The sequence below is a fragment of the Euphorbia lathyris genome, chromosome 4 (genome assembly GCF_963576675.1).
Source record: "Euphorbia lathyris chromosome 4, ddEupLath1.1, whole genome shotgun sequence".
Taxonomy (NCBI): domain Eukaryota; kingdom Viridiplantae; phylum Streptophyta; class Magnoliopsida; order Malpighiales; family Euphorbiaceae; genus Euphorbia; species Euphorbia lathyris.
In genome coordinates this window covers 14876794-14892413 of record NC_088913.1, presented here as the reverse complement: position 1 = coordinate 14892413, position 15620 = coordinate 14876794, and the positions used below count along the sequence as shown (strand labels likewise).

The window sequence follows — 15620 nt, the reverse complement described above, 5'->3', positions numbered from 1 at the left end:
AATACATTAATCTATCTATATATACAGTAATATATAAAATAGTAACGATAGAGCTGAGGTGTCATTTTCTTGTTTTATTTTACTGATAAAAAATATAATATAATGTATTAATTTTAATTATATTATTATAAAAAAATTATTTAAAGTATATGCAAAAATAAAATAAAAAATTTAATATAAATAATATATTTTGTTATAAAACAAAGAAGATAATATTCAATAAAATCAGAGCAATGGAGAGAGTGAGGGTATTCTTGTTATTAAAGGCTCTATTGGAAAATTAAGACCGAACCGTTAATAGAAAAGTGATGGGAATGATGGAACCTGTATATATATATATATATATATATATATATATATATATAAGATTTATTTTATTATGAGATATCATGGGTTATCTATACAAATAAAATAACTATTGAAAGACTAAATATGAAACAGAAAATATTCGTCCGCTTGTCTTTTGCTTGTGCTTTATTACATGAAATAAACTTATATTTATAAGTTTATGAATATATAGGTTACATAAGAACATAAATTATGGAGTTACAAATATTAAGGAATACAAATTTACAACCTTAATGAATGAATAATTACAACATAAAAGAATGATGAATTACAGACATCTATCTATTTATTCATATCACCTTTATAATTTATTTTTTTAATATTTATATGCCATTATAAAATCCTGGCCAAAAACTAGTTAGCATTTGTTTGGAAGTTTGGAGGTTAATGGAGGTGAGAGTTAAAGGAAGAGAAGTGATGGAAAAAAAGTGAAAAATTAACTTCGTTTGAGAGTTTATATATGGAGGGGAAGTAAAGTTAAATTTACTCTACAGGCACAAGAAATTTTAAAAAGGAATAAGGCACCAAAATAGGCTTAATGTTTTTGTGAAGTACCAATTTAGGTTCAATGTTCAAAATAGCATCAATATAGGCTTAACATTTACAACCTAATATCAATTTAGTTGTAACGTTTACAATATAGCATCAATTTAGGCATCACGTACAAAATAGCACTAATATAGGATCAACGTTTATAAAATAATATAAATTTAAGCTTAATGTTTACAAAATATATCCAATTTAAGCTAAACGTAACAATTAAATTAACCATATTATATTCTTTTCCTATTAATTTTATATGTTGTCTTTTTATTTAGTTTTATTTTCTTATTTATTACAGTATGATTAATTAGTATTCTTACCCATTAAGACCTTGTATTTGTTTTTCATCAACGATTCCATGACTTCTAAATTCCATGACTCATAACTAAAAGTAATTGAATATCTAGTTAAAATAATATTAATACATGTCAGTATTCATATTCAATTACTTTTAGTTTGCATATATTACATAAGCAATAAAATTTAGCAGTAATAGAATTATTGATAAAAAAAACAAATACAAGATCTTAATGGGTAAGAATACTAATTAATTGTATCTTAATAAATAATAATATAGAACTAAATAAAAAGATAACTTATAAAGTTAATAAGAAAATAAGTTAACTTATAGGAGAAGGGGGTTTGACGGACGGGGGAGGAGAGGCGGGGGGGAGTAGTCGGGGAGGGATCTGAAGGGATGAGTGCGGCGGAGGGGTTTGGGTTAGAAAGAGGATCGGCTGGGTTACCCGGTGACGGGTCTGCCATCGATGGGGGGGGGGGGGGAATTTGAGAGAGTATTCAGGGATGTCTTGTGAGGCGGGGGGAGAGGAGAAGATGGCGGTGGTTACGGATCGGGGATTGGGGACGTTAAAGGAGGGAATGGATTCGGGGGAGGCGATTGAGGGTTCATTTGGATGTGGGTTTGACCTTGGTAAATTGAGTTCAGGGATGGTTAAAATCAGTGATAAAAATCCAAAGAGTGAAGGCGTCCAGATTATGGATGTCAGTGATAGGGGGGATGTTGGTGAAGAGACTAGGGAAAGGAGGGAGGAACCTAATTCTAGAGGAAGTATGGTTGAAATAACTAAAAGAATTGGGGATTTAGCCAATAATTTTAATTCCAATCTAGGAACAGGACATTTTTTTTGGAAGGACAAAGTGATGGGTATTGTAGAGGAGAATTCCTGTGTGGAGGAGAATTCATGTATGGTCATACTTGTGATGGATGCCCAAGAAGGGATAAGGTGCAGAAAAAGGTTGGTGAGGTGATTAAAGAGAGAGAGGTGAGAAGTCAGAAGGAGGAGGGAAACTTCGGGCCCTGGATGGTTGCTAAAAGATCGGCCAGACGGAGAACTAGGCCTCCAACTGGTCAGTATTATCCACCAAACGCTAATATCCAGAATTCTCAACAGCAATCTAATATGAAAATTTTGGAGAGAGGGAATCTTAACCCTAATGTAAATCAGAAGCAAGAGGGAAAGTTAGGAGGAAATTTAGGTTCTAGATTTGGAGCTCTTAATTCAGAGGAAGCTCAAGAATCAGATCAAATGGTGGAGGATATCGAGAAAAGCAGCTCAGTGGTAGATTCTGCTGGAACTTCTAGAAAGGGTTTAGTGAAGATGGCTTCCAGCCTTAGCTCAAAAGAAGAGGGCCAAGAGATTCCCAAAAGCTCCACTACTAATATAAAAGAAAGGAATAAAGAGGTTAGTATTCTTAAACCTAATAATGATCAATATGGGGGGAAAATCATAGGGGTTAATAAAACCAGTATGAAAAGATTAAAAGGGAAACAAAAGAGTATCCATAAGTTTAGGAATTCTGAAAATAGTCTGGATAAAAGGGGTCCTAATGGTACCTCAGGAAGGCTCCTAGGAGCCCCTAATAAATACCTTATATAAAGGTAGGGTTTGGTCAGTAGTCTTCCTTTCTATGGATTTGTTGGCTTGGAATGTTAGAGGCGCGGCTAGCAAGGCTACCCGGGTCCATATTAATGATTTGATTAGACAATTTAATCCTTATTGTTTTGTTTTAATGGAAACTAAGATTAGTGGTATTAAGGCAGATGAGGTGGTGAAAAAGTTTAGAAACTGGAACTGTATTAGATCGGAAGCTACTGGTCGTGCTGGTGGGATTTGGCTCTTTTGGAAGCCAGATCGTATTCATTTTGATATTATTAGTATTGATAGACAGTTTATCCATTGTAAAGTTTGCTTGCCTGGTATTAGCCCTTTCTTTTTTACCTTTGTTTATGCTGATCCTGTCTTGGCTAATCGTAATAGGCTTTGGGAAGCCCTCTATTCTATTAGTTTGAATATGTTGGATTCTTGGTTTGTGGCTGGGGATTTTAATGATATTGCTGTTATGAGTGATCAGAGAGGGGGGGCTAATCACTATATAAATCGTTGTTTGAATCATAAGCAGAGTATGGATATGTGTGGGTTGTCAGATTTGGGAGCTGCTGGTCATAAATTTACTTGGAAGCGTAATAGTACTTTTGTTCGTCTTGATAAAGTTTATGCCAATGTTGATGCTCAAATCAGGTTTACTGAGGTGTCTGTTCTTAATTTACCTTTTAGACATTCGGATCATTGTCCTATCTTATTTAGGCTCTGCAGGGAGAGACAGTCTAAAGGGAATAGACCGTTCAGATATCAGATTGCTTGGGAATCTCACCCTCAATTTAGAGAATTTGTTAAAAATAATTGGGCTCCTCATTCTAATGTTTTAAGAGCCTCGGATACATTCAGGAAGAATGTGATTGAGTGGAATAAAAAGGTTTTTGGGCATATTCTAAGGAGGAAGAATAAGTTGTTAAGAAGAATAGAAGGGATTCATAGGAGGTTGGAGACTAGGTTTGATCATAGTCTGGATGGTCTTCTCAGAACCCTTCAGAAGGAGCTTGAGGCTGTTTTAAGACAGGAAGAGCTTCTGTGGTTTCAAAAGTCTAGGAAAATATGGATCAAGGATGGGGATCGTAACACTAAGTTTTTTCATCTTTCTACCATAATTAGAAGGCAGAGAAATAGGATTGATGCTATTAAAGATAGTAATGGCATTTGGATTTATGAGAATGATGATATTTGTAATGTTGCTCTTAATTTTTACAGAGATTTATTTAAAGAGGAGACTATTGATCTGAATAAAGCTCAGTCAGTGACTTCGTATCCAAGGATGGAGGAGGATAAGCTTCTTAAAGCTTTCCAGCCCTTTGTAAAGGAGGAGATTGATTAGGCAATTTTTAGTATGGGAGCAACTAAAGCTCCAGGGATTGATGGCATTCCTGCTGGTTTCTACCACAAGCATTGGGATACTGTGAAAGAAGGCGTTTATAAGTTTATTGAGGGAGTTTTTACTGATCCGGATAATATTAGGCTTGTGAATAAAACTTTGCTTGTTCTTATCCCCAAGGTGGAAAATCCCTCCTCATTTTTACAAATGAGACCTATCAGCCTTTGTAATGTTATTTATAAAACTGTTACCAAAATGATGGCAAATAGAATCCGGAGTATTCTTCCTGATATTATTAGTCAAAACCAAGGTAGTTTTGTTCCTGGTAGACAAATGATGGATAATGTTGTTATTGCCCAGGAGATGGTTCATTCTATGAAAATCAAGAAGGGTAGGAAAGGGATTGTAGCCCTCAAGCTGGATTTGGAGAAGGCTTATGATCGTCTTAACTCGGGTTTTTTACTTCAGAGTCTTGAAAAGGCTGGCATCCCAGATAATTGGAGGAATTTAATTGAGGTGTGCATTTCTTCTCCTACTTTTCAGATTTTGATTAATGGGGATATGTCTGAGGAGTTCTCTCCTTCTAGGGGTATTAGGCAAGGAGATCCCATGAGCCCCTTTCTTTTTGTTATAGCTATAGAAAGATTAACTCACTTGATTCAGGAAGCTATTAATACTGAGACTTTTCACCCAGTTTCTATAAATAGATTCTGTCGGCTATTACCCACTTATTTTTTGCAGATGATGTTATGGCTTTTGTGGAAGGAACGGAGGATCAAATGGGGGAGATTATGAGAATTATTAATCATTTTTGTGAAGCTTCTGGTCAAAAAATCAATATTCATAAGTCTAGAATGCTTTGTTCTAAAAATATGAATACTACTTTGTGTAAAAAGCTGAGTGATATTTCAGGTATTCCTTTAACTAGTTCTTTCGGTAATTATCTTGGAGTTCCTCTCCATAGCAATAGAGTCTTTAAAGCTTCTTTCAAAGAGATTCTGGATAAAACTACTAATAAGTGTGCTAATTGAAAAGCAAAGACTTTGTCTCTTGCAGGGAGACTTACCTTGATTAAATCAGTTAATTGTGCAGTTCCTAATCATATTATGCAGGTCTATAAATTGCCGGATCCAGTCCTCAATGATCTAGATAAAATTAATCGTCGCTTTCTTTGGGGAAATTCTGGAGATAGCAAAAAGATTCATCTTGTCCCTTGGAAGGAGGTTTGCAAGCCTAGAGATAGAGGAGGTCTGGGGATTAGGCAAGCCAAAGATAATAATAAGGTTTTATTGATGAAGCTCCTTTGGAGGATGTGGCAGAATCCGTCAGCTCTTTGGGTTCGTTGGCTTTGTGGTAAATATAGAAAGGATAAAATTTTTGGCGGTCCTAAAGATAGAGTTGTTAATTGTTCCTTTCTCTGGAAAGGCCTAAGCTCGATTTTTTCAGAATTTTGTTCTAGGATTGGTTGGGATGTGGGGAATGGTAAATCTATCAGTTTTCTGGCATGATAAATGGCTTGGTGATAAGTCTCTTTTAGAGAGTTGTAGCTCTGTTCCTCCCAATAATTGTCGTCATTGGAAAATTGCTGATGTGGTGGATTCCGAAGGGGCTTGGATTTGGGAAAAGTTTGAGGCTTTCTTTAGTTTGGATATCCTGCTGAAATTAAGAGGAGTGAAGATTAGTAGAATGGAAGAGGATAAGGATAGCTATTGTTGGGCTTCTACTAACAATGGTGCTTATACTTGTAAGTCTGCTTTTGAGACTTTTAGTAACTGGGATGGGGATCTTCAGACTGCTATTTGGAAGGTGGTTTGGTCTATGGAGGTGCCTTACAGAGTTAGAAGTTTCTTGTGGTTGGGAATCAAAAACAGGTTACTTACTAATTCTGATAGGAAAAGAAGACATCTGGTGGATTCTGGAGAGTGTAGCAGATGTAGAGGGTTTGAAGAAACTATTTGTCATGCTTTAAGAGTAAAGAGGTTTGGGGGAAAATTATTCCCAATCATATGAAGGATAATTTCTTCTCCTATTCTTGTCTTGATTGGTTTAAAGATGGGGTAACTGGGAAATTACTCTCTAATTTTAAGTATGGGGATATCTTCTTTTCGATTGTTTGCCACCAAATATGGGAGTGGAGGAATAAGGAGATTTTTGATACCTTTTCTATTAATATTCCTAACATGGGGGATTTTTTTGCTAAAAAGGTTTACCATGTTATTAATAATCTTAAGGAAGACTCCTTTGACAGGTTTATTCAAAGAAGATCTATCCACTTTCTTTGCTGGACAAGGCCACGGGAAGGGGTGATAAAGCTGAATACTGATGGTTCTTGTTTAGTAAATGGTTTTATTGCTGCAGGTGGTGTCTTGAGAGATGATAGAGGGTCTTGGATCTCTGGGTTCTCGCATAACCTTGGAATAGGTTCTTCTTTTTCAGCCGAGCTGTGGGGTATTCTGTCTGGTATGGTCCTGGCCAAGAGTTTGGGGATTGCTAATCTGATGGTTGAATCGGATAATCAGGAAGCCATTAGACTAATTTCAAGTAGTGTTCCTATTGGATGGAAGAGCAAGAATCTTATTAAAGATATCAAAAGACTATGCCTGTCCTTTACTTCTATCTCTTTCAGTCATGTCTTTAGGGAGCAAAACAGGGTGGCAGATCGTCTGGCGGCTGCTGGTCATGAAGGAAGTCTGGGAGTCACTTCTTATTCTTCTCCTCCGGCCTTTGTCTCCTCGATCCTTTTGGATGATGTGGTGGGGGTCAGCTTTGCTAGGATGATCTAGTTCTTTATTTGTTTGTTTTTTCTTGTTCCTACAAAAAAAAATATATATAATATGATTAATTTAATTATGATATTTAACTTAAATTGTATATATTTTGTAAACGTTAAGTTTAAATTCGTATTATTTTGTAAACTTTAAGTCTATATTGATGCTATTTTATACTTGAGACCTAAATTGATGCTATATTGTAAACGTTAAGCCTAAATTAATATTATGTTGTAATCGTTAAGCCTAAATTGGTACTTTCCCAAAAATCTTCAGTCTATTTTGGTACCTTATCCATTTTAGAAAACTTTATGTTACTCCCGTTAACCCTAATTTGGAAGTTAGATGAAGTAAACATTTAACCCATTTACCTCAAAAAATAACTTTCAAATAAAATTAACTTAATACTTAACCTTCCATTACTTCAATTTAATTCCATTAATCTCCTCCTGGCTTAATAAATAAATGGGTGAAGGTGCAAAAATACCCTTAACGTTATGGACCAGGAGCAATTTTACCCCTAACGTCTAAAACAGTGCAATTTTACTCCTAACGTTGGAAGCCAAGAGCAATTTTATCCCTAACGTTGATAAATTGGATCAATTTCAGACACTATTACGAAACACACATATTTTTATTCATTATTTTGCACCAATTACATAATAATTCGTTCTAAAAAAATGATTTTAATGTTTTTTATAATTTAATAATAGAATTTGAGATTAATATTTATAAATTCGGTGGATTTTTTGCATTTTTTTTTATCTAATCCATACAAAAAGACAATATATTTTTTTTATTTTTTTCACATCCCAGCGAATGTTTGTGATTTGTTACTGATAAAATAATACACGTATGAAATATAGATAACAAGATTCATAATCGAGAAGACAATTTGATGAATTATTTTTCAAATTGACCCAATTTATTAACGTTGGAGGTAAATTTGCTCTTGACTTCTAACGTTAGAGGTAAAATTGCACCATTTTAAACGGTAGGAGTAAAATTGCTCATGGCCCACAACGTTAGAGGTATTTTTGTACCTTAACCCTAAATAAATAAATAAATAAATAAATAAATAAATAAATAGATGATAGCAAACGGTTTATACAGGACTTATGTTTGGATCTTATGTCGTTTTTGGTTCATGAACTGTTTGGATCTTGAAGATGCATACCTCTCTGCCTTCATTCCTGTATTTCCCTCAAGCTAAACAGGGCTCTTCTTAACCCTAGATTCGATGCTCTTCCTAACCGCACCGCAGGATATACACCATCGTTTTTCCTCTCTTTTCTCACAAATCGAAGAGCATCACCAAGCTTCAGGTACAAGTTGCGATTGTTTAATTATTTTTTGGGTTTAATTACTATAATCCCTAGGATCTGCTTGGATGAGGTTCATCAATTTAACCTTGATTGGAAAGGAGTTTAAAATGGAGGTTATTTTTCTAACGTTGATTTAGAAGGTGTTTAAGTTTAAATGAACCGGTTCAAAAACCTTGAAATAACCTGAATTTCAATCCTACTAAATTTTGGAAAGGTGTTTAAATAGAGGTTATTTTTCTAACCTTATTTGGGTAGAGTTTAAGTTCAAAATAATCTCAATTTCAATCCCACCAAATTAGTGGGATATGAGGTTCTCTAAATAATCTTCCTTTCACTCCCGTCCCCTTATAAACCTTGTGAAACCTCATCTAAGCAGACCCCTAGTTTCGATACACACTATAATCTAGTTATTATTCACACGATTCTCTGCTTTTTTCTTTGCTATTTCTTTCAGTTGCTCTCAGCTTCGGTTGCTTTTGCTATTCTCCTGGATAATGTCGAAAGAAGATCGTATCAGTGCTTTACCAGATTCCCTCATTCAACATATCCTCTGCTTTTTGCCATCAACGAAAGAAGCTATTCGAACTTCTGTTTTGTCGAAGAGTTTTTATAATCAATGGACTCGTCTTCCCATTCTCAAATTCCGATCTTATCGTATGTCTTTTAAAAAATTTTCTAAATTTATGGACAATACCCTACTTCTCCATGACTGCTCTAAAATCCAGAAATTCCACATAAATACCTATTTCAGTATTTTGGATCCTACTCCTAACTTGAACGCAGTTATCGATTTTGCAATCAAAAAATATGTGGAGGAGCTCATTTTGGAATTAAGTTTCACCAGTAGTCTGTATAGGCTGCCAGAATTCCTTTTTGACAATGCTTCCTTGGTTAAATTGCACACGCATAATTGTAATTTTGATGTCGTGTCTTGTGTGAGTTGGGCACATCTCAAGGCACTTAGTATAACAGATTGCATATTTCCACCTGATACGATTGAAAATATTTTATGTGGGAGTCCGTCCCTAGAATCTCTAGAATTAACCAATATTTATGAGTATCATAAGTATGTTATTTTTTCTAAATCTTTGAAAAAATTGGTTTTGGAAAATGTTAGTACTACTGCTGTTCAAATTTCTTGTCCAAATCTTGAGGAGTGGAAGCTTTTGAGTCCTTTGAATGCTTGCTATGGGTCTATATCAATAAATTCTCCATTTCTAATTCATGCTACTATTGATTTTGAACGTTATTATACTCATCCATGTCTCATGCTGAAATTCGGGAGTAAATTGATACAGGTAAGGTATTTCAACTTAGGTTATCCATATTTTTTAATGCTTTGTATTAATATATTAATATTATATTTGCAGACTCTATCTAATTTACACATAGGCAATTTATCTTCTCTATTGCGGAAGAACAAATCCTTAACTTTGGATAATCCAAATTTTGAAGAGCATCCGGATGAAATTGCATCTGCCCTTCACAGTTTTCACGAGCTCGAGAAATTAGTTATAAAGCTACCACATTACAAGGTAAAAGTATTCGGAACCAATCATTTATGTCATTTCAACTTGCTTAACATGTACTGTAATGTGGAAATAAAAGTTAGTTAACAAACTTTATGCTTACTATCCCTATAACCAGACACTTTCCAAACTTTTTATTATAATAATTAACTAAATCTTGACTAATTAAACTTTGTCTACAGTCTGAAAGAACTACATATCTTCCAAACTTGAATAGTCCTCAAAAGAGTTATTGGAATACAGAAGAAAGAGTTTTCAATTGCGTGGTGTCGCATCTAAAGACAGTTGAAATTATTGGTCTTTCGGAGAGTGATGATGAATGTAGCCTTGTTCTCAGCTTTATTCGTTTCCTTCTCGAGAATGCAACAGTATTAGAAAAATTGATTGTAGTAATAGAAGACAGTAGAAAGGATTTTTTTATTAAAGTTTTTCAAAAGTTGTCAAACTTTTCAAGGTGTTCTCAACATGCCTTGGTAGAGTTGTTATGTTCTAATCAGCGTAGAATATCTAAACTAGTACAAGTTTTTTAGAAGTTTTTTTTTATTATTATTTTGGTGTAATTCGTATTTATAATTCGAAGTAGTCGATGTAGAACTCGTTATATTTTATTTTAATAAAATTAAGATCTTCTCTAGTAATTGAGCATTTGTGTTTATTATGCATTTGAATTGAGTTAAAATAGAAGATTAGAAGACAATCAGTAAAATTCAAAAAGATCACACATGCTTTAATATAGGTATGTAAGGCAACTAAAATATGTAAGACACACGACAATAATATTAAGGGTTAATACATCGACCACCCAAACTCGTCCAAAAAATTTGATTGACCTCTGAACTTTACACTTGTTAACACCGGTTAACGGACTACTTAAAATGACCGTTAACGACCTTAAAATGAAAATATTCAAGAATTAAAGTTGTTTGAAACCACATTTTTTATTTTCCAAAATCACATTTATTGGAGCTCTCTCTCTCTCTAAAAATTCACAATCTTCCCTACCCAAACAACACCAAAATGACCTTAAAACGAAAATTTTCAAGAATTTAACGTTCCTTAGAATATCGATGGGATGGTCGCTGAGTGTACGTGGCGGTGCACGAGATGTGCTATGGTCGTCGGGGCTGGCAGGCTCTTTCCTCGAGCAACGAACTGTTCGCCCGACGGCCACTCAGTTGCGGGCCGTAGGTATTTTGCTCTACGGGGCATGGAAATACATTAATTTCTATCATTTTACAGCAACAATCTCATCCTATGTATTTCACTTAATTGATCCAAATAGAATTTAGCACTCATCCTGAATAATATCATATTAGCAGTTTTGGAATATGACTAGGCGCATGAAAACACAGTTATTGAATTATGAAGCAGGGTAAGTCAGGTCAGCATCAATACCTTATTTAGATCAATATGACTCGAAATAAACTGAAAGCAAGAACAGATGATGTCACTAAGTTAACATGAAATGAACTTAACTTTTCATCATATGTGAAATACAAAAACATGATTTCTAAAGATGCCAATGTCTAGACAACAATAAGTGCAGTTAGGTCTCTTAAACATTGATAATTTTGCAATGGTAGGGCCTAAGATGAGTAACAGAAAGGATGGGAGTGGAGAGTGAGATTGGGATGCAGACACCTTTGAGATAGATTATCTGAATGTTTTGGGTCACAAAAGAAAACAAGTATTTATGTACAATTCCAAAATGTAGAAAGATAAGACACAAAACATGTTAGCAAATGGTAACTGAGATTGAACTGTAAGACACGCTCACCATCAAACTCACATAATTATATTTACATTCAGTTCCGTTCTCTTGAATTTCATTCCCCTTTTATCTGAACGTATAATTTCATCTTTCCAGAATGTTCATATGAGTTCTGACAACATGTTTGTTCATTGAATTGTTCTATTACTTAATTCTTCACAGGTCATCCAGGATGTAGTTTTTCAACATATTTAACTTGTATTGGTTTGGACAAATCATGGTGATTTATGTTAGATCAATATTATGATATAAAGGCATCCTTTTGTTCAAAATCCCTAAACACATTAATTATTTTTTTTTTTTTTGTGAAACTCATTCAAATTCCCAAAACACATTAAAAATCCATTTGCATAGGTCATTTTTTGGATTAGCATGTTAACCATCCAAAAATCTGCCACGTGACAACACATGTTAAATATATGTGTCAGGTGTTGTTGATATGGTAGTCACGTTGTTAGCTTTCTGGTGGCCTAGATAGTGGAATCCGATTATAGTGACTTTCATGACACAAGTTTGCTAGTTTAGTGATTTTATTGGATTCAAAACTATTTTAATGACCACCGAACAAAATAAACTTGCAAAAAGGGTTCAGGAATTCAGAAGCCAGGCTGAGTACGAAAATAATCATGCTTCTAGTCTAGTGATACAGAGCCTTCAACGGTCTCCGTGTTGTTGGTGTGGTGTGAGCTCATATAGAAACGTAGAAGCAGTTATGCTGCAAATGGGAAGTAAGTTGTTGGTTTTCAACTTTTCTTTTCTTCCCTCTCTCCCAAATAGAATGCTCACTGCATGTGATGCCCTTTCCTTCCCTTAATTTGCATCGAGTGTTATGAAATTTCCTCAAGCATGATATGAATTTTGTGATCAATAGTGGGACCATGGTATAAAACTGTGTCTTTGCTAGATTTCGTTCAAGGCACAACAACAGAGCATCCTCACTTAGTGAGGGAAACCTAGGTTGCCATAGTATTGATCTTCACACTTCAACCTTGAAGATTGACTCAAGATCAGATGACACCGATCTAAGACTATGCTTCAGAATAATATCTCCATCGAAATCGTACACATTGCAGGTGATATAATATTGGTTCTGCACATCTTTATTTTTTATTTTTAATATTTTAAGGCTTTTACTTTGTGGATGATCAACTTGTGTATTCATCTAGGTTTTATTTTATGTCTAACGGATGGAAATCTGATGAGGATAATAGGCACTTAATTATGTTGCAACAAAAATTCTGTTGATATCAACATATTTGGATCCGCTCAGGATGCAAAGCATTATAAAGAGTAGAAATGACATAATAAATTTTAAGGGTATTGGAGTACTAAGAACCAGGGATTACTTGGTAAATAACTCCTTTTGAAATATGATTAGATTACATTAGAATAAACTATATGAAATATGAGAGAACTATGTTACTGTTAGACATACTTCCATATTCTTTAGAGGGTTCCTACTTCCTAAACATTGGTGAAATATATTTGGTTTAATGATTGTCACTTCAGAATAACCTCTTCTTCTTCATCTCTGCCATCTCACTTTAGCAACTGTTTTAATAGTTTTAAATATACACTATCTTATTCAATTATTTCATCACATTGATATATGCCATAAACAGAGTTGTAGAATGGCAGTATTTATTCAGAAATTTGATATTTTCTTAGATTATTGTCTCTCTCTCTCTTATTCAATTGAGATTGATCATGAGTTAGCAATATTATGTAAAAATCATTTGACTCGTCTCTTTTTCTAGTCTTGTCAGGCTGAGAGTGGAGCTTATAGAATGGATTGGGTAAATAAAATTAGAGGAGTTATTGCATCACTTTTGAACTTTCATCTTCTACAACAGGTTGTTGTCTGCAGTGTTTATACGGAAATTTGATACCTATACGTTTCGCATATGTGAAATATCACACCACCTTCCAAGGATGAAACATCTGGAACATGAGAATAGAAGTGGATCTCCATCTGCTGTTCAACAACTACAAAGTCATTTACATTCGGAAGATGACATGAAAGTTACTAGAGCTGATTGTGTTTCTGCAATTCTTAGAAAAATTGCTGGAAATGATCTGTCTGCTGAGTGTAGTGCTCCTGATCCTGATTGGCGTCTCTTAATCTTGGTGTATTGTTGTGTATCAGTGCTCAGGCGTTCATCGCAATCCGGCCGTGTCCGGCGAGTCCAACACCACCACTCCTACCACAGGGAAGAGTCCGTGCTTCATAGGTTTGAGCTTTTATGTCGATTGTTTGACAGTCTCTTAACCTCTTATAACAAAAGCTTTGAAATTATATCATGTTTGCTTCCATCTGGTTATTTAAATTTTTCAGCACTACTTAAGACTACATTTGCCTCCCCTCACCTCCCCTCACTTCATGTGATGTCCTTTGTTACCCTTAATTTGCATTGAGTGTTACGAAATTTCCTCAAGCATGATATGAATTTTGTGATCAGTAGTGGGACCATAGTATAAAACTGTTGTTCCAAAACCAAAAGGTAGTCTCCAAGACTACACTAGTTTTTCTTTAACTATTTTCTCTCTGACAAGGACTCTACAGTTTTCTCTTGTTTTAAACTTGAAAAACATGTTAAGTCATCCTTGTTCTGATAGTAATTTTAAGCATATTATAATTAATATATAGTTGAATGTTTGACGTTTGATATGCTTGAAAGATGGTTTATTGGGAAAGGCAACGAGTGATAGCAAATTCTTGGTGCAAGCCCATTTGGTTCATGCTGTGTTTTATGCTAAATACTTTCTTACGTCCGCAATGTTATTTTTTCTTAGAAGATTGAGAAAAATCTTGCCCCGACAAACCGTACACAGGCACAGGTACGGAGCGTCAGAGTTGTTGGGGAATTCCTTCGGGAGGAAGTAACCTAGAGATCTGCCCAGGGTAGTTGTTGATACGCCTTCTGGCGTACGCCTAGATCCGCCCTGTTCATGTGTCCTGGGAATCCGCCCTCCTCGGTACAACCTTCGTGGGTTTGGTGTCTAAAGATCCGCCAGAGCACGCGTGATTAGTACTATCATTTAGGATGTCCGCATCATTCTCTCCTTCTTTAAAAGATCTCGGCACTGAGTCGTCTTTATTGAACCCCCAGCGGACCATCGGGCTTCCACAGACTAAGATCACAGATGTTGAACGCTGGGGAAATTTTTCCGAGCCAATTCGGCAATGCTATATGATAGGCATTGACATTGATCTTCTTGATGATCTTATATGGTCCGTATTTCCTAGGCCGAAGCTTGCTACTGGCGGTGTTGGCAAGTCTCTCTTTGTCCAAATATACCATGACCTCATCCCTGACTTCAAACTGTAAATCCATGCGGTGCTCATCCGCCTTAGCTTTTAATTTCCGATTTCTCTCCTCAAGAGTCTCTCTCACCTCGTGGTGCATCTGTACATAATCCTTGGCCAGCTGGTTGGCAGTCACGTTTCCTTTAGGAAGATGGGCTATATCAAGGACGTGATTCGGAGTCTTTGTGTATACCACCTCAAATGGAGATCTCCCGGTTCCCGAATGTACAGAGCCGTTGTAGGCGAACTCAGTTTGGGCTAGAACCACATCCTGGGCTTATCCTTACACTTGCTGCGCAGTTAGTTTCCCAGGGTTGTATTGACTACTTCTGTCTGTCCGTCTGTTTGAGGGTGGGCGGTGGTACTAAACTTCAGAGACGTATCGAACAAAGCCCACAATGTCCGTCAGAAGTGACTGGGGAACTTCGTATCACGGTATGAGACAATGCTCTTAGGTACGCCATGTAGCCTGACAATCTCTTTGAAGAATAACTTAGCAGTCGCAGAGGCATCATTGGTCTTGCGACATGGTATGAAGTGAGCCATCTTTGAAAACCGATCAACTACGACAAAGATGGAATCCATGCCCCTCTGAGTTCTGGGTAATCCTAGGACAAAGTCCATGGACACATCCTCCCATACGGTCTTTGGTACCGGCAAAGGTAAATGTAAGCCCGCATTTGTAGTGCGTCCCTTAGAGGTCTGGCAAACGTAGCATCGTTCTACTCGACTCTCCTCATCTTGGGCCAGAAATAGCGGGAACTCACTTCTTCATATGTCTTATCTCGCCCAAAATACCCT

General features: G+C 35.7%; 1 protein-coding gene across 3 annotated transcripts; it reads left to right on the top strand.

The window, feature by feature from the left end:
• Positions 1 to 8003: 8003 nt before the first annotated feature.
• LOC136225950 (F-box/LRR-repeat protein 25-like) lies at positions 8004 to 14026 on the top strand. 3 transcript variants are annotated; one of them, XM_066014164.1, is made up of 4 exons: positions 8004 to 8212; positions 8667 to 9510; positions 9583 to 9747; positions 13279 to 14026. In XM_066014164.1, the coding sequence occupies exons 2-4, from the start codon at positions 8707 to 8709 to the stop codon at positions 13396 to 13398; spliced, it is 1089 nt and encodes a 362-aa protein (XP_065870236.1). In that variant the 5' UTR covers positions 8004 to 8212; positions 8667 to 8706; the 3' UTR covers positions 13399 to 14026. The 3 variants fall into 3 exon arrangements, with proteins under 3 accessions (XP_065870236.1, XP_065870235.1, XP_065870234.1); XM_066014163.1 differs by having other exon boundaries at positions 13270 to 14020; XM_066014162.1 differs by lacking the exon at positions 13279 to 14026 and adding an exon at positions 9924 to 10379.
• Positions 14027 to 15620: the final 1594 nt, after the last annotated feature.

Excerpts from the sequence above, each read along its gene's own strand:
- LOC136225950 (XM_066014162.1), top strand. The coding sequence starts at position 8,707 with ATGTCGAAAGAAGATCGTATCAGTGCTTTACCAGATTCCCTCATTCAA. Across the intron at positions 9,511-9,582 it reads TCGGGAGTAAATTGATACAG|ACTCTATCTAATTTACACAT; the intron begins GTAAGGTATTTC and ends TTATATTTGCAG. Across the intron at positions 9,748-9,923 it reads TAAAGCTACCACATTACAAG|TCTGAAAGAACTACATATCT; the intron begins GTAAAAGTATTC and ends CTTTGTCTACAG.